The sequence below is a fragment of the Buteo buteo genome, chromosome 2 (genome assembly GCF_964188355.1).
Source record: "Buteo buteo chromosome 2, bButBut1.hap1.1, whole genome shotgun sequence".
In the NCBI taxonomy this organism is placed as follows: Eukaryota; Metazoa; Chordata; class Aves; order Accipitriformes; family Accipitridae; genus Buteo; species Buteo buteo.
In genome coordinates, this window is record NC_134172.1 from 79297558 (window position 1) to 79325093 (window position 27536).

Below are 27536 nucleotides of genomic sequence, written 5' to 3' on the forward strand. Positions count from 1 at the left end.
AAGTCTTGCCGATGCCTCAGAAGCACTTCTATGCAAATGGGATTTATGCAGAGGTTGACGAACAAGAATATATTTGCAGCTTGCTTTAGCATTGCAAAGTCTTGCCAATTTTGCTGGGATTCCCTCAGGTAGGAGTTAACATTAAGGCAACTTATTAAGTATCTCTATCTGGTGATGAAGACTATTTTTAACACCCTCATTAAAACACAAACTTAATTTTAAAGATCTTTAATTTAAATTGTTCCTGTTGATTCCTCTGGCTGCATCATATTGAGCTCCAGAGATCAGTCTAGATTCAGACCACTCCTGCAGATCGTTCTGTCTAGCTAGACCAGAAGAGTCCCCATAAAGCAAATTCTCAATGATTTTGTCAGCTCTGCCATCAGCACTGTGGAGCTTGCAAGCTCTCCACATAGGACACGAAGACGGCTAGAATTATCTATTCTAACACTGAATTTACAGGCTCATGCAATGGGTTTGTTCAAGAGGAAAGTTGCCATTTCCCATCCCAACAGGGATGGCTGCTGGCTAAAAGGAAGATTCTTTGCCCTCAGCACAAGCAGATGCAAGTGTGGAGAATTAATCCGGCCTTCCAGCACACTCTGAAGGATGTGTGGTGTCCATTGGAAAGGGAGCTTAAGCAACAATAGATGGGGAAGAAGAATTTCCAGGAGCTGAAGGTGAATCGATGGTGGGAGGTTTCCATTCCTGTCTCTGAATCTCCCTGGCTGGCTTGCATTTTCTGGGGTCACTGATTTCACAGGCACCTCTGACACAGCCCCTTGAAAAAGAGCCTTCACAAAATGTTTTACAGCACCTTAGAAAACCCATCAACCCAAACACAATGGGCCTGCTTTTCAGAAATGCTGAATATCCAAAAAATCCCAGTGAAACTCAGCAGACCTGAAGATGCTTCACACCTCTGGAAATACCAGATCTATCACGTCTGATTAAGAAGTGACCTGACCCAAAAACTGTCTGTAACTGACTTATACATCACATAGGTTTTTGCAAATCTTCTGTACCAAGACGCTAACTGCAGCCATGGAAATAAAATGCTTTTCTTCCAGGTCCATCTAATTCATCCTTGGGCAGCTGAAGTATTCCTGCCTGTGGATGCAGGAAAGGGTAGCCAGAGCTACTCAGGCCACCAGCTCGCTCAAATATGGAAGTGCAAAGCTTTTAGGAACCTTGTAAACTAATTCCTCCCTTCTTTTCTCATGGCTGCATGTCAGTGGTCTCTGTCATGCTTCGAACTACAGATTAATTAAGAGTACTTCTACATCTCTATGTTAAGCAACCAAAATAACCCATTATTCTACTGTGCAAGGAAGCTACTTTGTGATTAAAAGATTGTAAAATCCCAGTGCAAGGGGTGCTTGTCACAGTCTGGTTCTGCGGTGAAAGGGGAAACAGCTCCCAGGAACAAAATCCGACACCTACCCAGGCTGGCTGGGGTCATCAATATTTGAGTCTTTAAGAAGAGTTTAGTAAAGCATTTGCCAAGATTAGCAGAGATAGAGCTGCTCCTTCCTTGAAGCACAGGCATGGATGAGGTGAGCCTTCCAGACCTCTGAGGATGGTACCTTGCTCTCCTGCCATCCGATACTTAATAGTTCGGTGCTGCAGAAATGAATGAGGCTCAACAGAAGCACCTCAGCATCCTCACATGGGGAGGAAGCAGGACATGGGTGATCTTTGGTGCTTAGATTCTGCCTGAAACCATCCTGATGTAAATCTGGAATAATCCCATTAGCAGCCACAAATTTACTGTGAATTTGTGCAACTGCAACAGATAAGAGCTTGAGCCTAAGAAACCAAAACCTTTTTCTTTCTTAAGCTAATTGGAAAAGAAAGAAAACCTTTGTTTTAAAAGGCCTGGGGGACTCCACAGGAACAATCCTCATATCTTACGTCACAAGAGGGGGCTACTGGAATCCTTTAGCTCATTTTTCAAAAAGTTATCTATATCACATGCTCTCTGTGTTGGACATACAGATGGAACAGGCAGAATCGTTTAAAGTAAAATGGTTTCAATCCTAATTCCATACTTCTATAACTCTACTGGAATTAGTCCTAATTTAATAACAGTGTGAAGAGATCACAGTGAAGTCCAGTGATGTTCAAAGTTTCCCATGAACAAGACAATTTGCTTTTATGAATTATGTGGGTGCCCTGCAGGGTTTGATGTCAGATATGTTTAATTAAGGATTTTTGTGATCACAAATGAAACATGTTGAGATTTGTTTAATGGACAAAAGAAGTACAAAGAGATGGGAATGACTCAAATTTTTTATCTTACTGGGTTAAACTTTACCTATAGATGCTTGTACGTGTGTATGCATGGGCATACACCTAGGTAATTCTTCTATGACCCCAGTGGGTTTTTAGGTGATTTACTCCTGATAAATTCCTGAATTAGTGAAATCAGACACTCCTCCCCAGTAAAAGTTACCTTATCTAATCTACTCTATGCATTTTCACAGGTACTTAGTCACTATTTAGGTACTATTCACAGCAGAAAGGCACTTCTGTCCCTCCTGGTGGGTAAGAAGCAGGACTTTTTATGTGAGGGATCCTTTGTTTTCCTGTCTGATTTATTTTTAAGAGAACTACTAAGAGGGAAAGCTTTATGAAAATAATTGATATTCATTTATAAATTTGCTCAGGACAGCCAGATCTCAGCCCTGATCACGGTTTCCACAGCTAGGACCGCTCTGGGGAGGATACTCAGCACCTGGTCTTCTCTGAGCTGCTTCTGAGCTGGGATGGCTGCCCTGTCTCTGGGAGAGGCATGGGAGACAGGGAGATGCTGGGTGGGCAGGAGGGAGCCCCTGAGGGAACAATGACCCTTTTCATCCCTCCTGAAAAGGGATCCCGAGCTCCAGGACAGACAGCTTGGCTAGTGCCAGGCATTTAGAAAAGTGTCCTGGTTTGGGTCAAGCCAACAGGCGACATCCTTGTTGGCCTGACTCATCCCATCACCCTTCCCATCCACTGAGCCGACTGCTGCAGCCGCACTGCTTGGAATGTCACCCGTGATGGATGCGGTGCAATCAGTGTAAAGGTCAGGTTTGCTCCCAGTGAGGCCGAAGGCCAAAACTTCTCTTGACCTAATTGTAAAGAGGGATCGGGCCCTTAGCCAGCAGAGTGGGAAGTGCTGTGGTAATGGAGCTTAGGCTATTAAATGTCACATAGGATTATTTGGGAGAGTTTCTAAAAAATACCACAAGTACAAAGCATTTCAGTCACTAGCTTTGGATAGCTGGCACACGTAATCCACTTAAACGGAACCTCTGGGCTGTCCGTAGCGCTGTTCCTAGCAGTAAACAGTCGGAAATCGGTATTTAATACTAGAAATTTTCTATTGTTGGGTCCTTTGTTCATTTAATTCTACTTCCCTGCTTGATAAGACCTGCCAAATGAGCCTGTTTGCCTTAACAGTTTTGAAACAGACTAACTCTCTGCAGTTTGCTTAGGTTTTTTTAAAGAAGCAATTTTGTTGGGTGAAACCTCTCAGAGTCAGTTTGTTGCTTTGCACTGGATCATGAAAACAAGTTTGTAATTCAGAAAAAAACACACAAACATCAACCGTAACCATTTACTCATGAAGAAAACCTGGTCCCGTCTTGTGCGCCACTTGTATCTTTTAGGTCTAGGAGCTGCAGATTGGTTCTGTTTACAAAAGAACCTTAATGAGCCAACCACCACAATGGCCACACTAATTGGTTGTATACATAGGCATAATATAACTTTGATTACCAAAATACTTTCCATCATCAAAAATAGGATCATGACATGCATATCTATTAATTACTGCAAATTACTTCTTTATCAGAAACTTCAGTTATTCAGACATACTCAGTGTCTTTCATTACAAAATTAATACTTTAAAGGAAAAACTTTAGGTCACATTTTTTCAGAAGTCGAAGTTTCCACCCACATATGATTTCGGGTTGATTGCAGACATATCTGCAATATTTCTGACCCATGCTTTGCATGGTTGCACTGGGGAAGCTCGGAAAGAAAGCCAGACTGCTTCTGCTCTCTAAGCTGAAAACAGTGACAGACAAACCAGATTTAAGCAATTCTTTCAACTTGGCTATAAAAGTGCATGAAAAATAACACCGGTTAGGAAAACCGTTAGGTTAAGAAGTATCTCATCGATGAGGCAGTATCCTGACAGCTATCTGTGATACCATGCTGGTATGAAATGCTGTGTCAGCTCTGCTGGCAGAAGTCATTTGCCTTTACCTTTGGGCTCCAGTCCGTTGGAGTTGAAATGCATCCTCTTCTGGCACTCGGTGCAACTCATCAGGAACCTGGTCACAGCTTCTCTCGGGAGAAAAGCATAGGTCTCTGCAATCTGGGAAAATAACGAGACGGCTGTATGTCCTGGGCAAGGGAGAATGACTAGCGGAGAGCCGGGTGGAGGGCGCAGGAGACCACGGGCACCCTCCCACCTCGCCTGCTCAGCCTAGCCTAGCCAAGAACATCAACGACTCACAGCAACACACCGTTCCCTTCAGCCCAGTCCTGGGATCCTTGTATCCCTCCCTCCGGAGCAACTGTTGATGGAGGAACATTATGGGAGGGTAACTGGTGTGTCAGAGAGGCACCGAGATGTAAACGAACAGACCTTTGGATTCCCTGTGTAGCCATACCTTCCCAGAAACTCCTTTCCATTCCTCCTCAGAGTCTGGGAAGACCGAAGCTACAAACGTGTAAGAATCAAATGAGAAAGTAAGGTCTCCGTCAGCTCTGTTTGCATTGTTAATTACCATCACACCGGTAACCTGAAGAATCCATTAATCTTTTGTAAGGGCAGGTCACTTTTTCCCACAATGACAATCAATTACTGTTAATAATACTTTGCACTTCTGTGACATATTTTATCTAGGGAATTGAAAACATTTTTACAAACAGTAATGAATTAAGTCTCCTGAACCTTTGTGCGATATTTGTATTTTACAGATCAGGAAAAGCTATGGATAAATATTTAAAACTCAGATGCTTGAAGTTAAACACTATATCCAGACCTAAGCACCCACAGAAGGTGCCTGGCTATCACAAGTCCTATTATTCCAATTAATCCCTGCCAGCAGCAATTTTACAGTATTTCTAAAGATCAAGACTAGGTTATTTGGAGAAGGAATGAGGCAATTTTAATGTAGATTTCTTTAAGGCCATAAGAGACCATCAAATTACGGAGTCTGACCTGTGCAGCACAAGTCAGGGAACTTCACCCAGGTTCTCCTGCAGCCCAGTAGCCTGTGGTTTGCCTGAAACATCTTCCAGGAAGACATCTGGTCTTAATTGGAAGGCATTAAGAGGTGGAGAGCCCACCTCTTACTTTGGGGTTGGTTCCTACGGTTAATCACCCATCCTGTTTGGTCTAAGTGACTTGTCCTAGCACGGAGGTTCCCAAACCAGGGGCCGTGACCCCAGCAGGGGTCACAGCACTTACAAGTGGGGTCATAAAGCAGACAGAAATTCAATTGTTTGTGCCAGTCCTCAGGGCTGCGAGCCCGGCAGAAGCGGGGCTCGGAACGGGAAGCAGGGCTGCAACCAGACACCTCGCGAGCCATGGCTGGGGACGGGGCCGAGCCAGGAGGGCAGCCCAGGACATCCTGATCCCCCTCCTCCGGCCAGTGGGCATCATCCTCCCGCCCTATTTCATTGACAAAAATTAAAAATACCTAAATTCCAAGCATTTTTCTACCCTACAGGAAAGGGCGATGCTTAAGCTTGGAATAAAATAACGTTATAGAAGAAGGGCAATGGGGCAGAGGGCAGAGGGTTTGCTTGATGATGGCTAAAGCAGTCCCATGACCCGACGCTGCGGTGGGAGGGAGAGACATTTATCTCCACTGAGCGGCAGCAGAGCCCGAGGTTTTACATACAAGCTAATGCCAGATGGGTGGAAAGTTCAGGCAGGGACCTTGTCCCAGCCCTTCAAATGGAGGATGCAGCACTGCTTGGTCCTCATGGGATTCTCCTTCTATCTACCTACAGCCCCACCGAGCTCCGTTGTGACTGAGCGGCTGCCCGGCTCAGCCCTTGCCTCTGTGCGATATTTATCAATGCACAAGCTCTAGGGACTCCCACAGAAACACTGAAATTAGGGGCCTGAAAATTGCCAGTGGCAAACGTGGTATTGTGGCGCAGGCAGGGAACTGTCCCTTTGTGCTGCCCGTGGGGCTAAGCCCAGCTTCCCTGCCTCTTTTGCTCCAGCAAGCCCATGGTCTCTGCTGCAAATGTTCAGCTAATTTTAGTGATACAGTTGTTATTTCTCAGCTGATTTGATGCTCTGCAGAGCAGACAGCTTCCTTGATGAGTTATCTCCCATCCAAACTCCTTTTCTGATTGCCTCCCTCCGGAGGTCACGGACAAGGGCAAACTCTCCCATGCCTCTAATCAGAAACGGTGGGGAAAGGGAGAGGGAGAGAAACGGCAGGGCACACCAAAGCCCCCCGAGCTGACCGCCCAGCAGCGTCCCTTTGTGCACCCGAGCCGTGGCGCGGGGTGTGCTATGCAGCATTTCACCTTCCGGACCCGGCTGCAAAGGCGCTCCAGGGAGACAGGGCATGAGCGAGGCCAGCCAGCCCAGCCAGCAGCGTCCTGCCAGGTCAGGAGGGGATACACACTGCTAATGTGATGATCTCAGCTCAAGAGGGAGACGGAGGGGTGGAGCGTGAAGCTCTCTGACTGCTGCGAGCAGGCCTGGGAAAACAGACGGATCCAGCCTGCTCCCCCGGGGCTGTGCAGGGCACAGATTAGTCCTCCAGAGAGCTGAATTGAAGGAATTAGGGGACGGTCGGAGTGGTCTGCTGGGGAAATGAGGGGACAGTATTTGAATTGTGGTTGTGCTGGTGGGGCTGCCCCCCCATCCCGACTATAAAGAGGTCACCTGCTCCTGGCCGGGAAGGGTCAGCGTGTGCCCCGGCCCCTGGCCCCTCGCTCTGCCGCAGGGGCAGGAGTCGAGCGTGCAGGGTGCCGAGCGGTGCCACGAGCTGTGAGCGCAGAGCCCGGCTCCCCGGAGGGTCCTGTCGCACACGGGGGGGGCTGCAGGGCACTGGGCTGCCCCTCCGGCACCGCCAGCACGAACAGCCGTGGACGGATCCAGCGACATACGCAGGCAGGACAGGCAGGACAGACTCCACCCCTGAGCCGGCTCCGGCAGCGCACCAAGCCCTGCATAATCTCAAGCATCATCGCAGAGACCAGGGCAGCCCGCACAGACCTCTCCAAGATGATGTATACACCAGAGACACGAGCTGCCAGCCAGCCACTTCTGTCTCTAAGCGACCTGGTCCTTAGGGCTGTGGGATTCAAGGGTGTAGCTTGGTTTTGGACAGTAAATTCAGCTCTTCTTGTAAAAGGAGAGCCCAAATGTTTGCACTGAAGGGCTGTGCAGAGTCAGGAGAAACAGCGAGCTCCCTGGAGAAGCACACTTCAAGCTAAATTATTCCTGACCTAACTAGAGTGGTTTCAGGATGGATAGAGCTGGTTCTCAGCATTCATGGAGCACCTGACGAGACTTAGCTCGGTGCCTGCCTCCATTTTGTAACGGAACAAACCCAGCCACGGGCTGGTGGCGAGAGCATCCACTCAGCTGGGGAAGAGAGGCGGGCTCTGGCCGTGCCCCGGTCCCCCTTTCTGGCTGCTCCTGCCCTTCAAGGCCCACACGAGACATTTCCCTCTGGCTGAGGGAGACAGGGAGGCAGATGGCACAGAGCAGAGCGTGCAGGGGAGTGGGCAAACATCTCCTTGCCCATCAGTAATACCGAGCATTTCTCTTTTTCTTCTTTCCCCCCAGACACGTACAGTTGTCTTTGTATGATTCACTTGGTCTCTCCTCTCCCAGCAGCCGTACCGTTGTGCTGCCACTGCAGCCCTGTTTCCCATCTCCCGAGCACAGCTGCTCTGCCTTTAAACGACTCCTTTCTCACGCCTCCCTGCACAGGCAAACAGGAGTCTCCTTCGCCTCTGCCTCCCGCCAGCGGCTCTGCTTCTACCTGCCCTCCCATCCCCATCCCCATTCCCGTGGGATGCCCACTCCCACGGCCCCTCTGCCCCCTTCGCTCCCATCCCCTCGCTGCCCAGGGCACGCGAAGGGGGAGTCTCACCGCTCGGTAGGTTTTCTTCTGCCCGGCATGTTTGGGTGCTTTGCCCGGCTCCGATGAGCTCTCCACATGCATCGAGTATATGATGTCAAAGAAATCTTCCACCACAGCCACGCGTTTCAGAGAGATGCCCTCGGGCTCCGACAGTCCATCTGCCCCCTACAACAGTGCAGGCAAGTTGAGTTAGTGTCAGCGATGGGTGACAGGGGTGACGAGATCGGCCCGGGGCTAATGCGGTTGGAGGGGGCAGAGTCATGGTGCTCCAGCCCCGGGCTGCCTTGGGCACGGGGGATGTGGGAGGTAAATTAAACAGTGCTCCAGGGAGGATCCTGCTGTAGCCAGGGCAGTGGCGGCTGCTGCTGTTGTGCTGCTTGCTAAAGCTGCCAGTGAAATTGGGCCAGGAACAAAAACAAGGGAAGAGTCCAGAGTGGAGTCACAATCAATCAAGAAATTCAATTCTCACAATTCGGGATGATTTTGCTAGGCGGGGGAGCAGGCAGGGGAAGCTGTTTGGACCTGCACATGGTACTAAACCATCCCAGGAAGCCCTACAACATGGGGCACCCTTGCTGGCTGCAGTCCCCATGGATATAGATCAGCCGGCAGGACAAGGTTTCACTGTGATGCCAGGATACGGCCCCTAAAGGAAGGAGACAGAATCGCCCTTCTTCCCTGCACTGACCTTTCCAAGGCACCCTCCCTCTCTCGCATACGCAGAGCAGCTGAGCGCTGGCAGCAGCAGCACAGCTCTTTGTGTGTTAGGATGTGCTGGAGAGCAGGAGGCAGTAATTCTGCCACACGGCAGTGGTGACAGACTGGTGGGAGTGGGAAGTGTGGGGAGCAGTGCTCCTCCAAGCTGACTGGCACCAACGGTGTCAGCTCACACTGGCAGGGTGTGCCGCGGGAAGGGGAGGCAGCCTTTGGTACCCGGCAGCTGCTAACGGTGCTCCGGCACAAAGCACCAGAGCGGGGAGTGCTAATGGGAGGTGGTCGGTGGCTACTGTAATGGCAGGGAGTACCGAAAAAGGGCTAGGCTTCAGGAAGTCGCTTAGCTTGCTCCTCGAAAAAATGCCACTGTTGCATAGACAGCGGTATGTATACAAATACGTATATTATATATACATATACATACATATACCTCCCTTTGAGGCCTGCTTTCCAAAAAGGTATGCACGGGTGCCATCCAGCTGGCACACACCAGGCTGGTGAGCAGCAACCTGCACATCGAAATGACCTGCAAACTATCTTTTTCACGTGCATTCACGCATCTGTGAGTGCGGGCAGAGGCTGGCGGAGGTCTGCATGCAAAGGGAACACCCAATCTCATAACTTCTACTTTTTGTTGTTATTGGCGATTGAGTTCTGTGTATCTTATATGGTCTATAGATCGAATAAATGCTGCTCTTAAGCCACCAGTCAAGGGACTCTCAAAAATCAATCATTTAGAGGGACCGCCTTCTGCTAAAGACTACCCAACATCTTGGGGAAGCAGTCTTTTAATGTAAAGCGCTACCTATTAAAGTTGGCTCCTCACCCCAATTTTGGAACAGAGACTGCCTGTACTGGGCACAGACTGCAGTGGGATGGGGTCGGTGCGCTCTCCTGGGACACGGGCATGAGGATTTTCCAACACAAACCACCTCTGCCTTCCCCGGGGAGCCCGGAGCCGTGTATAAAGGTGGCTGTAACAAAGAGAATATTGAGAACGAACACAAGGGGCAGGGTGGCAGTGCTGCCGTGGTGGGGGTCGGGAAACTTCGCCCGAGGGAGTGTCTTTGAGGAATATAGATCTAATTTCTTCTGTCACCATTCGGGGAGTTTCACTTTAATCGAGGGCATGGGTATTCCCCTGCCAAGGAGGAGCGGGCATTAGGAGGCTTCCTACTGACCAATAATCCTCAAAGCAGGGTTGACATGAGGATAATTACAGAAACAGGACAAAGGAAAATGCATCAGGAGAAACGCACAGTCAGATGCAACAAGCAGAGCCCTCAAAATTAAGGTTGTAACCCACCTTCTACACAAATCACTATTTCCAGGGCCATCCCAACCAACTAATACCCTCCTCCCTGCATGGTCAGCGGTTCTCTATTTCCTCCTTGGTTTCAGAATGAATGCAGTAAGGTAACCTCAGGGTCTGGGCATCGCTACAGCCTCTCTACTCATCCAGCACTGCCTTCCTCTCCACTCCGGCTGGATGCCGGATGCCGGAGCTGCCTCCTCGACATCCCATTCCCTGCAGCGACCCTCCCCTGACTCCTCGCTTCTCTCCAGCCCCTCATCAGCCTTGTGACTTCTCTCCCTGTGATGATTATTTAGCGCTGGAAAGCAGGTGAGATGCAAGCAGTATCAAAGCCACCGGATATAAGACGCTGTATCAAGTCAGTGCTTCTAGGATTACAGAGGTTTATATCTGGCAATATAACCAAACGCTGACCTAGGTTTTAAGAGGACACACGTGCTATAGACTACCTCTCAGAGGGCCCACGCCCCTCTGGTTCCTTCTTCCACACCCAGTATTGCTCAGAGTATTCAAGGCATGAGTCAGAGCCCATAATATCTCAGAACGGCTTAAAACCCCTTAGGTTTAAAAAGCAATAAAAATTCAGTTGGGAAGAAGGATGGGAATAAGGGATGCTGGTGTTAGGGCTTTATTGGAAGTCACCTGCCCCCAAAAGGAGTAAAAGATTTCAGGAGCAAAGCTCAGCCTTGACATTAAGTGCTCGGAAGCGGGCAGCATTTCAGGTGCTGAGGAGGGGAAGTCCTTTTGCCACCCTATGGGCATCCTCTTTTTCCCTACATTTGCCCAGCATTAGTTTCTCTCTCCCCCTTGCCGGTTTCTCCTCCCTTTCCGTCCCTGCGTACCCCATCCCGCAGGTCTCGCCCCCCCTTTCTCCCCACCTTCCCAGCTGTCATTAACGCTCTCTCTCCTCTTCTCCAGGTTTCCCATCAGGTCTCTTTCCTCCCCAGTGTCCTTTGTTTTCCCTATCTCCTCTAGGCCCACATTTCTTCGCTTGCCTCCCCCTCACGAGCTCCTGTAGCCCCACGTCCCCCTGCCCTCCGCGTCAGCCACCCCCTCCAGCCTCTTGCGTGGCCCCAGTGCCTCGGTCGTCCCCCCCCCACACCTCCTCTGTCTTCCATGTCCCCCTGCTCCATCTCACCACCCCCGGCGTCCTCGGCTCCCCCACCTCCCGCTCTCCCGCGCAGCCGTCCCGCTGCGCATCGCAACCCCCTCCTGCTCTCAGGCAACCCGGCTCTATTTCTAGCCGAGAGCCGTGCCGGGGGGTGGCCGTTTTGGGCCGGGGTGGCCTCACCGCCCCGTTCCCCCGGGGGAGCAGTTGCCCATCGTCCCCGAGGCCGGTGAAGAGCAACGGGAGGCGACAGCCATTTCAGGCAGATAAGATGTCCCGGGGTGAGGGAAGAGGACGGGCGACGCGTGGGGACCGGCCATGGCGCTGGCAGCGTTCCCTCGCCGCCCGCCGAGCCCCTGCCCCGGCATCTTTGTTCTCGGCAGCCGCCCTCGCCCTGCCCTCCCTCCCGCCTGCTGCTCCCGCCGCCGAGGGCCGCGCTCGACCCCCGTCCCCCCCGGGGCCCGCTCGCACCGCCCCGGTCCCCCTCGGGCTCCCCCTTGCCACCCTCTCCCCTCAGTCCTCCGCAGGCGGCCCCCGCCGCTGCCCCCGGGGCCGGGCCCTTCGCCTTTCCCCTCAAGGGTGAGGGGCGGCCCGGCTCGGCGCGAGGGGGACGGGGAGAGGCGGCGGGGCCCGGAGCCGGGCGCGGCCGGCCGGCAGCGCGGCGGCGACATCTGCCGCGGCGGCGGGGAGGGAGGGGAGGAGGGCGGCCGCCCGGGCCGGGCTGAGGCCCGCCGGCAGGTAGCGGGGTAACCATGGCAACCGGCGGGGCCGCGCACTGCCGGCGGTAATCCGCTCCCCCGGGCCGGGCCGGGCCGGGCCCGCCGCCGAGCTCCTCCTCACGCCCGCCCCGGTGCCCCCGCTCCCGCAGGGCCCCAGCCGGCGCTGTCCGGCTACCGGGCAGGCCCCGGCTGCGGGCAGGGAGGGCCCCCCTCATACACACACACGGAGGCTACGCCGGGGCCTCAGGCTGCGGGCAGGGCCCCGACACGCCCGGCCCCTGGCTGCGGGCAGCCTGCCGGGCCGCAGGCAGCTTGAGCGTGGAGCCTGGGTGTGGGCTGGCCCCGGGTACAGGGCGGGCTCCTGCCGCCCTGGCCCGCTCCCTGCTTGTCTCCGAGCCCCTCACGGTAGCCCTGCCGTGTCTCCCACGCGGACCTGCCCTGCCTTAGAGCCCGACAGCGGCACCCGCACGCATCCACGGCACCAGCCTCCTCCACCTGGCCGGCTCCTCCGGCTCCCGGTGACCCCGCTGGGTCTCCACAGGCCGCTGCAGCCATTCCTCAGCTACCCAGCACGTGGGTGAAAACTGTCATAATCGGAGGGGTTCACAGCCAAACTGCAGCGCGCTGACGAGCAAACCGGCTTTTCGGCGGGGCAGCAGGTCTAAGGCCGGCAGCTGCCACCCGATCCCCTCGGCGGTGACCTCCACCCCGTGCGAAACCAGACTCCCAGCCCAGGGCAGCTCTACAGAAAGGCCAAGGGATGAGCAGCGGGCTCCATGCTAAGGGCTCCCTGTCCCTGCAAGCCCTTCCCCACCTCGGGCTCTGATTTGGGAGAATCTGGGAGGATTTAATCCAAGCTGCAAGCCAGGGAGCCAGCTGTCCAAAGTCTGGGTGCTCCCAGCTCCTCTTCAGACCCACTGGGTCTGCTGGAGGATGTGGTACCTTCCCCGGGCTGGGGCCAACAGCCTGGAGGGTCCTGGCTCTGCCCGGGCACCGGCTGGTGGGGGGAATCTCTGCCTCCTCCAGCGGGGCTGGCAGCTCTCCTGGGGCCTGCGAAGCTGCCCCCGCTCCGCTGCTCCACAGGGAATCATCCCTTTTCAGAGGGGGGAGATGCTGGAGGGCCATCGGGCACGGGTGCTGGAGCAGAAGCGGGATGGCAGGGAGTGCCGACTGCTTCCCCATCTGCTGTGCTCCACGGCAGATAAAATGCTGCCCTGGCCTTCGCGCGAGGGGCCGATACCAGCCGAATTTGGCTTCCTGTGAGTCAAAAGCCGCTTCCTGCCAGCAGGGCCCTGCCTGATAATGGCTACACTCTGTTCTCTGGCCGAGGAGCAGACCCTCTGCCCTCGCCTCTTCTCATACTTCCCACATGAAAGCGTTCATCTCTCTACCTCCCAGCCACAGCATCTCGCCCCCCCCCCCCCCCCCGCCCCGCGCCCCAGTACAGAATCTCTCGGCACGTTAAACTCTCATTTTCCTGCTGCTGTCTGGAAGGGCTGCTGTCACTCTCATCCCCGGGCCACCCGTACGGGAGGTCTGGGGCCAGCTGTATCGAGCTGCCCCTCAAGGTCACCTCCCTTGCAAGCAGGAGAGAGGCAGTGTCGTTCTCTCTGCCTGCGTTCCTGCTGCCCGCAGGCAGTGGGGCACGGCTGCTGTCCCCCCAGCCGGGTCAGGATCAGGGTTTCCCATCCGGCGCTGCAGCGAGCAGCCCCATGGTGTGACCGTGGTTTCCCCAGCCCACGCCCGGCAGCGCTATCTCTGCGGCAATCAGCCGTCCCTCGCCCTTACTGTAAGCCCTCGGTGGTTCCCTCTGCTGCATGCGCAAAGGTGCCGTCACATACCTGTTTTGAGATTAGCAAACCTGGGTTTGTGTTTTATCTGAGCACTCTGCTGCTCTTTTCTCTTTAAGGTGCCTTTCTAATTTCCTACAAGTTGTGTTTTGTTCTAAGGAAATTTTTGTTCTTCTGAAAAAAAATTATTAGCTGTAACGGGGAGCGGACGTGCACAGGAAAAAGCGGTTGGACAGAAACTGCAACATACAGCAAGGGATGAAATCCTGCCCTGCCGTCAGAGACATCCCCGTCAGGTGCTTCAGAGATGATACCTCGAGTCCACTTCCCTGGGCAGCCCACCGCCTCCCCGGCTGCCTCCCGCACCCAGCACCGTGGGTACCACCGGCAGACGGAGCGGTGAGCGCACGGAGCACAGCCCACCTCTGCAATTACTCCTTCTGCACAGGCTTCAGTACCGAAACAGACGTTTTATTTCAATATGGACTCTTACAACTTTTGATCAAGAAACTGTTCTTGGTACTTCTCATCTCTGGGAAGTCAGCCCTTGATTGGCTTCTATATTTAGACTTCTCCAGGGCTTTAGGAAGTTCACTCCTCATGGTATTTAGGTGTAGGATGAAAGCAGCTTTTGCGGGGGATATGTTAAACCACAGCAGGCTCCCTCTGCTAATGCTGTGAGGAGAATGAAGAGCTAGATTCCTCGAACTTCCCTCTTCCTCTTGTCCCTCATGCCACGGGCACAGTGCGTGCCTTAGAAATAGGCACTGGGGAAATGCTAGGCTGAGAACAATATCAGCTGTATAGCTCATAATAAAAAGAACCCACCAGAAGAATATGGGAAATGCTCTCACTTACAGATTTTGATCTTTTTTCTCCTGGAAATACTTTGCTGGGAAATTTTTCTGATCATTTCTGGCTGAAAAATGGGGCGAAAGCGGTTGCTAAAATGTTGATGATGTTTCTCTGCGCTAAGCATTTATATGTCATTTTGCACGTACCACCAAGCAAATGTGAAGCCCCATCCTGTACTTACAGCCTCAGTCCTACTTACTGCAGTAAAAACAGCCCCGGCTCTGCTGATCAGCTGAGCATCACTCCAGCCCAGGAGAGTTCATTTCTCCAGGGGAAACCAAGGCACAAAGAATAAGTCATTTTCCCAAAGCTACACATTCACTCGGGCCAGAAGCCGGCGGACTGGCGTGCCCGAGGCGGCCGCCAGCCTGCACTGGGTGCATTCACATTGTTCCTCTACCCAGAACTGTACACAATACTTTTTTTTTTTTTCAAAGTAAATACTTCCTTGTGAGGGGGAGCCGGGCGCATTATTTTTAGACGGCAAACAAAGCTGAGGTCTTATATGAGGTATGTCTTATAGCGGGGGACAGGCGCCTCTTACAAGCAAGCTGCTTTTTCAGCAGCCACAGCTGAGCCGTTGAGATGGGTCCAGGCCTTTGCTCTGACCTCGGCTTATTCCTCTCCCGGCTCCCAGGCCTGGGAATGAAAACACAGCAGCCTGGGAGGGGCGAGCCTGGAAATGGCAGCCCTGCCTCCAGCTGCCGAGAGGGCTCAGGTGGGCTGCAGCCTTTGCCACGGGACGCCTCGCCGGCCGGTGCCAAGGGGAGATGATGGGTGGGCGCAGGGTCTGGTGGGCGGCTGCCCCCCTGGGGAACAGGGCTGCCCTCCATCCTGGGCCTGCCAAGGAGAAGCCCAGCAGGCAGAGAGGCTCATTCGGATGCCCGCTCTGCCCGGACGGCAGAGGACATTTTGCACGGCACAGGAGAGCAGAGCTGCCTCCCTGCGAGCACCAGGCTCCGCGCCGGCCGGGGAAGCCAGAGGAGCAGCTGAATCTGGCACGCAGAGGTAAGCACAGCGCTCCCCAACAAACGTGACCCCGTGCCCGCCTGCCAGGAACGAGCAGGGAGCTGGCACTGCCCTGCCTGCGCTGTGCTGCCTGCGGGCAGGGTTACGGGGCAGGCAAGCAGGCTGTTGCAAAGGTAACAAAATACCGGGTGCCGTGGAGCAGCCTAAGCTGCCGTTGGAGCACTGTTTCTCTTGGGTTTGGTGAAAAAGGCTGCTGCAACCTGGTGAGCAGAGCACCCGACTGACCTGCCCGGGAAATCGCTCCTCCGGGGCCATGGTCTTCCCCACTCATCAACTGGGGACCATTGCACTGCTCGGTTCTGCGGCGTGCCGTGACCTGCGCGGAAGAAGTGCCGCGCCATGGCTCGCTAACAGGGAAGGTATCACAGACATTATTATTTGGGGATTATTATAATGTTGTCTGACTACTTTGAAATAGGCAGAGTTAAAATGTGAGTATGGGGTTTTTTTTAATAAATCTGCAAAGATGGGTAGCAATTTCCTAATGTCATAATCATCTTGGTTTAGGTGATTTGGGGGGGGGCGCATGCTACCCGGGTGGAAAAAAGGGGGGGGAAATGCTAAACTGCATTTATAATTGAAGAGCATTTGTATTCCATAGCATCATGAAAGAAATCTAAAACTAGAAATCTAAAAAATATTGAAAATATATAGCTGTACCACAAACTCAGAACACGTTTAGAGCTGGGTCTTCCTTGAAGTAACTTATCACTGTGAGCAATCTCCACAGCACCGAGGCACTAATCTAATAAAGATCACCACCAAAGCAAAATCTTTCAAGTTGGAGGGGGACAAGGCACTGTAACAAGTGATGAGGTTACCTGTCACAGCAAGGTGACCCCTCTCTTCCTGGGAATAGACCCAGCAGTGTTAGGGCAGCTGGGCGACATCACGGTACCTACAGAGAGGACACGGTGATGTCAAAATGAAACTAAGTAGGAGGAGGCACAGAGCCACAGCAGCAGTTCAGCTCATCAGTGGCAAGCGAAATTATGTAAAATAAGTTACAAATGATGCTACAGTGAATCAAGGTCAGGCCGGGCTGAGATGCTGAGCTCTGGATGCATGGCATCCTGGTGTCAGCTCCCTGTTCCCGGGCAATTCAGAGTATGTGGGCCACAGTCGGAGACTCCCACAGGAACAGCAAGATGTGCCTCTAGGAAAATGCTGACAGCTCAGCAGCCGTTTGAAGGGGGGGTAAAACACTTGCACACCCTCCCCTCCCAAAACCCAGCCTCCTCACCCGGTAAGGGCACTGCCAAGGACTCGAGCCGTGCCGTGCTGCGGTAGCTTCAGCACAGCCCGTCCCTGATGCTGGAGCCTGGAAATGCCCATCTCCCACTTTACCCCCGAGCACCACCACATCGCTTGCTGCTGCTCCCCGTGAGCGCACGCTGGGTTCAAGAATACTGCGCCTTAAATGCAGACGGTGCCAAACCACAATGGTCACGTCGGACTCCATCACCCCCTTTCCCGACACAGGAACCCAGCAAAACACACGACAGCTACCCTCGGTGAGAGCAGGCACTCCTGTTTATTCTGGGCTGCACACGTGGCTCTGCAAGGGCAGGGGGGCACAGGAGAGAGACATCGATGGAAATCTATCAGGTCTCTCCCTGCATTCAGGTAAACCCTCTCTGTATTCTGGCTTGTTTCCATCATAACCACACTAGGTGGACCCCAACTCTTCCAAAAGCCGATCTCTGACTTGTAAATAACACCCAGGAAGGATTCCGCATTAGCCTGGGACAACTAAGTGGATTTTTTGGAGCTCTTGACTGAGACTACACACGGGGGGAGCAGAAGTCAAACAGGTTCTTTAATGCTCTGTCATGGTAATCCATCCACAGAGACCCCTCTCCCAGGTCTGACACAAGCCAGCAACATCCCATCACATCTGGTCTAATGCCACATCACTGCAGGTTGGACATACGGAGCGGCCTCACATCTGGGTCCCCCTGGTTTTCTGTGAATCCATGTCTCCAAACAGGGATGCTACTGGGAGCAGAAGAAAGGGAGGGCAAACTAAACGGGGCAGGGAAGCCAGACAATTAATATAACCTGCCCTCTGCATGAGGAATAAATTGGCAGCTGACAGGTTATAATCTGTGCAAGCAGGATCTTCACAGGAGAGGTGAAGGCTCCATTGGGGGCCAATTGGATGGTTAATTAGGAGGACAAAGCAGAGGATTCGTGAAAATGTTTATGAAACAGTGCTTGGCAAGGGAGCCTCTGAGAAACACTCACCAGAGAGGAGTTGCTTTTGGTTAGGAGGAGGAAACACGAGGGTGAAACAGCAGAACCGAGCACCGCGAGAGAAAATAGCAATGCAAATGTCCGTAAGAGGGACAGGGGATTCCCAAGCGCAGTGCAGAGCGGTTCAGGGAAGGACCCTATGACATCTAATTTTTCTAGAAATACATGGGCCATGTCCTCCCTCTTCCTCCTCCCTCCCTGGTCCCCACCCCTGTGACCAAAAAAGCCGGGGCAGTGCGGAGCAGCCTCTCGAGGTAGCTGGCAGGCAGCCGCCGCAGCCAGCCAATCGGCGCTCCGTTCGCCGTGCAGAGAAGGGCACGAGGAAAGCAATTAAACCGAAGCTTTGATTAGGACTCACAGATGACTGCTTGTGTTAGAAATGCCTGAGCTTCTTTAAGCGTCTTGGTGGTGGCTGGAGCCGGCCTGATCCCCCATCCCCTCCTCGGCGCGTTGCTGCTGCAGCAGGAGCGTGACTGATGCTCTCTGTCCCACACACGGCTCCGAGAGCTCAGAGGTAGGAACCAGTTGCTAAGAGACAGGACTGTACTTTCCAGCCCACATCCAGACCTTTGTCACCAGCTCAAGGGCTTTCTGCTGGATCCAAACGCCCGACGCAGGTAAGCGGGAGCACGCAGGCCTCCTCCCAGCCTGGCACACGCGCCTGGTCCCGGCTCGGGGAGCCGCACGACCAGTCCAAACTGATGATGGGAAATGACAAACCCGAAAGCATCCCCAAGGGACCAGCTCCCCTGGGCTGGGCTGCTTGTCCCAGCGCTGGGAGACTGCAAACTGGAACGCCCTGTCGGTACCCAGGCACCGGTGCGGATGGTGCTCGCAGCACTGAAACCCAGGTTTTGGATGTCTCGACAGCGTGGGTGAGTGGATGACTCAGGGTTTGCTTTGAGATTGTTCCTTCAAATGCAAGCCAAGCCAGGAGTCCCAAACTACCCTTTTTTTGGGGGGTTGGGGGTGCCTGATGAGTCTGAATTCATTTTTAGCCCAGAGACTCCCATAACACCGACCCATCACCATATCTGAGAAGCAGGAAGCCCAAACTCTGAGCCACAGAGACTGAGTTACCCCACCTTCCCCAGAACAACCCTTCCCTCTCCGCAAGGAACAGGTCCATCTGAGCCGCTAGCATTGCCTCTGCCTCCGTGTCCAGAGGGAAACGCATCCTCCTGGGCTGCCGAGCTGAAGCAGAGCGAGGACAGAGAGAAACCATTCGCGCAGTGTCTCGGTTTCCCACCTGTCATTCCGTGAAAGGCCCTGTACCGCGCTGGTAAGACACAACCAGCCTCCGCTTAACTTTCAGTGACTGCTGCCTTAATCTCAGGCACGCAGGAAAGAAACCGTTGCGCCAAACCTCTGCTCCTACTGTCTGCTCCCATATACACGCACATACAGTCTGCAGCTATTTCTCCTCAAATAAATTGCTACTCTTTGGCACCAGCCATAAAAGTGGCAGTCAGCAGCATTCCAAAAAAGACGACGCTTTTGGCCAACAGGTACCTGCCCTCGCTACAATCAGCTAATTAAATCAGATACGGAAACTCAGTGGTGGCTTTGGCCCATCTCGATGCAATTCTTTAGAGGTGGGCAGAGCTAATATGAGATCAGGGAAGGTAATTGCTAATTTGCACTAAAGAAAGAGGTATGAATATGCATTCCTCTGTCACGGTGATGCAGACAAGGTTTTGTGAAGCCAGAGCATCCGCGTGGGCCAGGTGAATAGACGCCCCATCAATGCTCCTCCACGCCTCTGTGGTTTCCCCGCCATGTGATTGTCCACAACGTTAAGTTCACAGACTGCTCATATCAGGCCTAATGTAACAGCAAAAACAAAACTGAAGAAATGATATTAGCAGGAGATTATTGCTGAGAATGGTTTGGACAAAGAGATTCTTGAGAAAGTTCTCATTGGAAGGAGTGTGGCCACCTTTCCAGGGCTCTGCTGCTGTCCTTAGTGACCAAATTCCCCTGCCTGCTCGTGGTCAGAGCAAGCCCCTCTGAGTCACAGCCTGCGAGGAGAGGTGAGAACAGCCTACATATCGCTCTTACAGACAGTCCTCTCAGCTCCTCGTTAATTCAGGGCCCTGAGCGCTTGCACCCCTCTTCCTTTGCAAAGGTGGGACGTAACCTGAGGAGTTGGAACAACGGCACCTCACCAGACCTGGATTTCTTTCCCTTCCATTTTAGCTTCATTTAACAAGGCCTTGCAGAGCTGTGCTTGCTTTGTTTGCTTTTTTACCTTCTTCAGAGCAATACCCACCAAGAACCACAAATCTGAAAGCAATTGTGGGGTGAGGGAGACAACTTTTGGGTGAGAGTCATCCAAAAAAACTGTTCCTCTCGGATCAGCAATGACTTCAATGTTTCTGGAATCATGCAGGATGTATAGTGTAGATGGCAGAGAGATTATTCTTTTAGAAACTGTTTGGTCAGACATCTATCAGGGGACTGGGACCGGGAGGAGTGGTGGGATGCGGGACCTTTGCTGATGCAACTCCAGGTCTGATGAGCGCCGGTGACCAAAGCCAGTCCCCGAGGCTGGAGCTGTCGGGATGGTGGCATCTCCCGCTGGAGCTGCGCCACGTGTGCCGTACCGCAATACTAACGACCACGGTGGGGCTGCCTTATAATCAGGCTTGCAGTCTTGGCAGGAAAAAAAGCAAGGACTGAATTAGATGCTGGTTTCCCCCCTTATCCCCAGAAGCGGCTTCGGCAGGCTGTCCCAGAGGGGTGGGAGTGGGCAGGAGCTGGAAACGGGCTCTGCTGCCAGATCTCCTGCTCCCATCTCGGCAAGGAACTTCATTCTGCCAGTCTGTGTAACTGCAGATCGTCAGAGCTCTTTAAATTCACTGTGCAAAGGTACTGGAGGCTTTTGCTGCTGCCTGGTGAGCTTAAGCCAGCTCTCAGGCCCAGAGGACCAGGTATCACTGCTGTGACTCTTACCATGAGCCGCTTCAGAAGTAAAAACTGCGACTCACGTTGTGCAAACTTGGAGCCAAATCTGGAAGGGATGTTGATGTAGATTTTCTCTAGACTGGGTTGGCTGGGACCACGCACCTGGGCCAGCATCGTGCTGGTCTCCTAAGTGGACATTTAAATGTAAACCTGCCATCGGTTCAGCTCCTTGACAAAGCCAGCGCTGCCCCACACACTCGGGGGTAGGCTATTTCATAGCAGGTGTAGGGTCTGTATGCTCTAAGTAAGGCTTGTGCTGTAGAAGTAATAGAGAATTTCTTAGATAATACCCTCAGGCCCATTTGCCTTGTCTAAGGCTCTTCTGAATGGTCTTGATTTATTTTTTTTTATCACTTGAAGCCCACAGAAAGTCTAAGTGGTTATTCACAGAGTGAAAACCTTCTGTTGACTAATGTTCTTAGAGATTATAGATGTGCAGCTTTTTGGGGCACTGAATATGGGCATTGAAGGGTACTTGTACCAGGAAAAATGTAGCCTCTATTAGCTGTTGGAGCAGCATCTTTCCAACATGCCCGGCTTCTCAGCTCAAGCGTTCTGCCACTGTGCAGTGCTGTCCCAAGGCCTGGCATCACGGCTTTCACACCACAATGCTCCCTGTCTCCGGAGCTAAAGCATATTTAGGGATAGGCTGTACTGTCAGATTTATCTGGTGTCCCGTGTGATGTTTTTCCTGCTGTCAGTGAAAGGCCTCCACCCATTTTGCTTTTTGGCCTCTTCAATTCTCTTTATAGCGCTCGCCCGGCTATGGTACCTTTCCTCGGCTGAATTTCACCAGGCACGACTGTGAAATAATTTCGAACATCTGGCTCCGGGGGAGCCAGCACAGGTGAACTGCACTTGTACCACAACAGCAACCCACCCGCACAGATGTCCTCAGCCTTTCAGCAGTGCCCACAGGAACCCCAGAACCTCGTGTCAGCTCTGCAGGGGACGGGGAGAGAGCAGGAAAGCAAAATGAAATGCGGGCAGCGCTGCAGAGCCTACCCGATCCCCGAGCCTCCGCACAGCCCCCGAAGGGCCGGTCTGACAGCAGGCTTCCCCCCTGCCTCATCCCGCAATCCTCCAGCCTGCATCACGGGCTGCCAGGATGAATCTGTCCTGCGAGGCTGGCCACCGCTCCGGAGTTGTGACAAGCTCCCACCACGCACGGCGAAGTACGGCATTGATTTAGAGAGTGTGCGTAACCGCTCCCGCAGCAACTGCCTGAACCGAAGTCTGAGGCTAACCCTCCCCTGCACACCCTGCTGCTAGAGCCAAACCCATCTGCATCGCTGGTCGTCACCAAAGCGCTGTCCCTTTCCCTGCGCCGAGTCTCCGTCTCACTCTACATTTGTATGAGAAAGACTGTCTAAATGATGCTAAATACTTAGGACAAGAGGGACACGAGGTTATAATGAACTGCATCTTAGCACCTTGTCACGAACAAATTCTCCCACAGTTCTTAGCAAATCTGGGGAGAAGGGAGAGTGCTGCACATCCGTTACCGGGGTTCAGTCCACTCTGCGGATAATGAGGTGTTTTACACCTTAGCGCGCGTTAGCCACGTGAAAGGAGGGCAGAGCTGGGCACTTTGGGCTGTATCCATTGTCTGTGCTGCAGCAGCACACAAAGATACCCTCCTCCTCCTCCTCCTCAGTACAGCCTAAACACGTTTTTTTTCCGACTCCCTGACCTGAAGGATGCAGCATCCAGCCCGTACGTGGATAGGGCTGTCAGACAACAACGTCCTACACTGCTAAACCTCATGTGTTTATCTGCGTAGGGTTTTTTTTTAATTGTATGTGTTAAATGTCCAGCATCTTTGGGACGTTCATCTGGGAAAAAGAAATCTGAACAGTCTCTGTGCCAGACATCCGTCCGCACTGCTGTTCCTATTCCCAGTGCATTCTTTGAGAAGACCACCATCTGCTCTGACCACCACCTAAGGCAGATGCCCCCTTCTCAGTGCACAGTCCCCAGCTCTCAAGCCACCCAAATCTGATTAGGCCTGTTCTGATGAGAGGCCTGGAGGAGGGCAAGGGAAAGTTACTCAGGAGAGAAAATAATAACCACATGTTAATTATGTTTTCGCTACGGATGCACAGAAAATACACGAACCAGCTCAGAATGCGTAAGCCAAAAGGAACAGCTCCTACCAGGTTGCTGCTGGGCGGTCATTATTTTGGGGGTTTGGGATTTTTTTTTTTTTTTTCCAGAGGAGGAGTGGCCCTAGCCCTGTCAGGGGAAGGAAGGATCTTATCCCCACTGCTGCCCTCTACACGCTCTTTACCACCTCTCCTGGCTTTCACTCCCGGTACCTCGGATTTCCTGTAGCGACCTGCAGATAGAGCAGAGCGGCGCACACCCCCCGCCTCCCCCTCGGCTGCACCCGGGCTGTGTGTGTTTTGCCTGTCTCCTCAGCCGTGGGACAGTCCCGAGCGCAGTGCTTCTCCGGCAGATGTGCTCCGAGAAGGACGAGCGGACAGGATGAGCCGTATCAGGTTGCTGAGGAGCACGGCCAGGAGAAAGCAACCGAAACGCCACTCCAGAAGTATTTGGGAAAAGCAGCTGAACAGGCATTAAACCAGAATACACGCTTTACTGTCGAGCAAAAGGCTCCTATCAGCTTCATGAATTATTTGACTGCATGCATGAGAGAAATGAAATACACCCACAAGCCCAGCCCAAACCACGGAGGATGAAGAGAGCACTGAATTATCAGGAGCTGAAGAAAATCCCTGTCAAGTTATCTCTAAATTTGAGAGCCACTTCAGGCAAAACCAAAAGGCAGCAACTGCATCTGTCTGAAACAGTCCACGGGACTCCCGGCAGAGAGGGGCACGGTGGGGCCAGGACAGGGCCAGGAGGCAGCAACTTCTACAGACCCGTCACCGGAGGATTTGGGGGAGCGCGATGACTGGTCTTCCTGACGGCCCGGGGCTCCGTAAAGCGCTCCCAGCCCTAACGTCCGGCAGGCACCGCCGGCTCTGGGAAATAAGCGGTATTGCCCCGTGGAAAATTCAGTTGTCCCCCGAGGGCATGCCTGCTTTTTGTTTGTTGGTTTACGGGAGCCTGGGTGTATCTCCTATCTGTAGCCTGCAGGGACTCTGCCACGGAAGATGCGGGGGCCTAGACGCGCTCCTCGCTGAAACTTCATCTGTGCAGAAGCCCTTTGGGAATACGCGGGCTTGCGCCGGCCTGGTTGAGCTGCTGACCCTGGGGACTCCCTCACGGACAAAGGGGAGGGGGCGTCTAGCTAGAAGCAGGGTCGAGGGAGTCTGGCTCGGCCTCTCTGGGGTACCATGACTCTGCAGCATTTGGAAGATCTGGGATAGAGTCGCCGGCTAGATGGAGAGGACCCGGGGGAAGTGCTGTATCTGCGGAAGGGGGTACCGCTCCTAATCCGCCCTCGGCAGGGGCTCTTTGGGGGGGGCGAGTGGGAGAGGAGGGCCGCGAAGAGGTCTCAAAAAAAAATGGCAAAGAATTTTTTTGGGGCATGGCATGGGGGAGGGGGGCTGCAAGGGGAGAAAGAAAGGCGCCTCTGAGCACCACGAAGGGAAAGGGAGAAATAATGACCCTTCCCCCTCCCCCCAATAATAAGGCAGACCAGATGGGAGGTAAATAGTGCGTTTAGAAGCATTTGCCACAGATGGGCTGCCCTCAATGGAAGCATCCTCCAGCCACATCAATGCTGGAGTCTGTGTGTGCACAGAAAACACTGCACCCTTTAGAGCAGCGGCAGCAGCAGCAGCAGCGGGGAGAGGAGGGGAGGGACGGGGAGAGGGAAAAAAAAAAAAAAAAAAAAAAAATCCCTCCCGGAGCCCTTCTGTGCCCGCTGGCCCGCAGCGGTCCCCGGCGGGGCAGCGGGCCGTCGTGTCGTGTCCCCCCCCCCCAAAAAAAAAAACCCTTCCTCCCCCGGGCAGCGCGGGGGCAGCGGGGCCGGGGAAACGCCGCCGCGCCGGGCGCACCCCTGCGCGCAGGGCCGGTGGTTGGGGGGGGGGGGGGGGGCCGCGAAAGTTGCGCGTTTCCCTCCGCGCCGGGGAACGGGGCGCGCTCGGGACGGGAACAATGGGGCGGCGGGGCAGCCCCGGGCGGCGGCGGGGCGGGGAGGCAGGCGGCAGGCAGCAGGCAGGCAGCAGGCAGGCAGGGAGGGAAGGAGGGAGGGAGGGAGGCGGCCGGTGCGCCCCGCGCCGCCGGCCCGGCGGGGCGCCGAACAATGAGGCTCCGGCGGGGGAGTTTCCCGGGACGGCGGCCCGCGGGCAGGCGCGGAGGGGTGGGGGGGGAGTGTGTGTGGGGGGGTGACGGTGGGGCGGGGGGGCTGCCCTAATCCGGGCTCTGCCGCTGCCCGCACACACACACACACACACATACACACCCCCCCCCCTCCCCGGGGCACCGGCTGCAGCGGCCGCGCCGGGGCGGGCAGCGCCGCGGGACGCCGGGGCCGGGCGAGCCGCAGCGGGCCGGGCTCGCTCCGCTCCGCTCGGCGCGGCGGCCGGGCAGGGCGCGGCGGCGGCGGCGGCGGGGGCGGCGGGGGGTACCGGCGCCCCCTCCCCGCCGCTCTCTGCCCTTGACTGCAGACCTGTCCCCGGCCGTGGGGCGGATGGGAAATGCCGGGCGAACGTGATCGGACGGGGCGCGGAGCGGGGGTGGGGGGGGTGAGGGGGTGGGGAGGGGGGGCGGCGGGGCCCGTACCGGGCGGCGGCGCGCCCCCCCCCCCCCCCCCCGCGGGGGCAGGTGCACGGCGGCGGGCGCGGGGCACCGCCGCTCCCCCCCCTCCTCCTCCGCGCCGGCAGCGCCCGGGGACGGCGGCCGCACCGGATGGGACGGGGACGGGGACCGGGGACGGGGGGGGTATGGGGAGCGGGGGGGGGCGGCGGAAGGTGCGAGGCTCCGGGCGGGCGCCTCTCCCCATCCGCATCCCGGGCGGGTCGGGGCGGCGGGGGGCGCGGCGGGTGCCCCGGGAACGGCGGGGGCTGCGGGAGCGGCCGGGCCCCGCGTCGCGCCCCGCATGGGGCATGCGCGCTCCCGGCGGCCGGCGGCGCGGCGGGGCTGGGCCGCCCGGTGCTGACGGGACAGGGCCGGCGCGGCGGTGGCGGGGACAGGGGCCCCGGGGGTGCCCGCCCCCGCCCCGGGCAAATCTCCCCCCCCCTCCCTCTCCGCCCCCCCCCCCCGCCCGCACCCCCGGGGAGGACAGACAGACACGGACAGGCAGGCAGACAGACAGACACAGAGCCCCCGGGGCACGGAGCGCACTAACCGTTCCCGTTTTCACCGGCACATATACCACCACTTGACCCATCTTCGTCGCCTCCCTGGTGCCGTTTCCCAGGCGGAAGCCCTTGGACCGGACCCAGAACTGGAACTTGCCTTTCTCCCCCCCGCCGGAGCCGCCGCCGGAGCCGGATCCCCCCTGCAGCACCTCGGCGATGCGCTGGTACTTGCTCCGGGTCACCGTCTTGGTTTTGGCCGAGTCCCCGTAGGTGCGCAGGCACCAGTCCCGGAACTGCCGCCCCAGCTCGCTGTCCCCGGGGCGGCTCCCCCGCAGCAGCAGCGGCGGCTTCGGCATCGCCCGGCCGGCGGCGGCGGCGGCAAACGGCGGCAACGGCGGCAACGGCGGCAAACGAACGGCCCCCCGGTCCCGCGCCCCCGTCCCGGAGCGGCCGGAGGGGGGGGGGCAAGGCGGCGCGGCGCGGCGAAAGCCCGGCCGGCGCTGGCGCTGGTGCGGCCCGGGACGGGCTGCGGGGGCGACGGCCGGGATGGAGCGGGGAAGGGAGAGGGAGGGAAGGGGAGGGAGGGGGGGGCGGGGGGTGGAAGGGGAGGGGAGGGGGGGGGAGGTCTCCGCGGCGAGGGGAGGGGGAGCGCCGGGGGCTCGGACAGCGACCCGGCGAGCCGGGGCGGAGGGAGGCACCGGCGGCGCCAGCAGCAGCAGCAGCCGCTCCTGTCACAGGATCACAGGCGGCTCCGGCTCGTCCCCCCCCCTCCCTCCCTCCCTCCGCCCGCCCGCCCGCCCGTCCCTGCCTCCTCCGCCCCCCTCCGGCCGCCTCCTCCTCTCAGCGGGATCCCACCTGTTAGAGCGGCAGCGACGACGACGACGGGTCCGTCCCCCCCCCCCCTTCTTCACCACCGCCGCCCGCCCCCTCCCACGGACGGACGGCCCGCCCCGGGGCCGCCGCTTCACACCCCCCCCCCCTTCCCCGCCGCCCCGGGCCAGCCCCGGCCCTCGTGCTCCGCGCCGGCCGCCCACCGTTCCCCGCAGCGCTGCCGGTGGGATGCGCTCCCCCGGCTCGGTCGGTGTGTGTGTGTCCGTGTCCGTCCGTCCCCCCCCCCCCCGCCTACCCCCTCCCCGGCCCGTACCGGGGGGGACACACGACCCCGGGGTATCGGGGGGGGCGCGGGTCCCGTTGCCGGTCCCAGACAAAGGGCCGGCGGGGCGCGGACGCACGTGTGCGGCGGGACGGGGCGGCGGGGAGTGGGGAGGGGGGTGCTGGGGTTGGGGGGGGGGTGCGGAGGCGGGCACCTGCCGAGCCGCCGCCGCAGAACCGGGGAGGAGCCGCGGGGGCAGCGGTAGCGACGAGGTCCGCCACCCGCCGGTACGGCCTGGAACGAAACGGGACGAAGCCGGGAAGACCGGGATCGTCCCGCAGCGCCCTCGATCGAGGG

The 27536-nt window shown here is 56.0% G+C and overlaps 1 protein-coding gene across 1 annotated transcript in view; it reads right to left on the reverse strand.

Moving 5' to 3' along the window:
- Window positions 1-26442, reverse strand: part of NOL4L (nucleolar protein 4 like) — a 64526-nt gene extending 38084 nt beyond the window's left edge. Inside the window, exons 1-3 of the mRNA XM_075022195.1 lie at window positions 26134-26442; window positions 8130-8285; window positions 4255-4366 (exon numbers count right to left, since the gene is read on the reverse strand). Of these exons, the coding sequence (XP_074878296.1) occupies window positions 4255-4366; window positions 8130-8285; window positions 26134-26442 (577 nt within the window). The remainder of the gene's footprint in view (window positions 1-4254; window positions 4367-8129; window positions 8286-26133) is intronic.
- Window positions 26443-27536: the final 1094 nt, after the last annotated feature.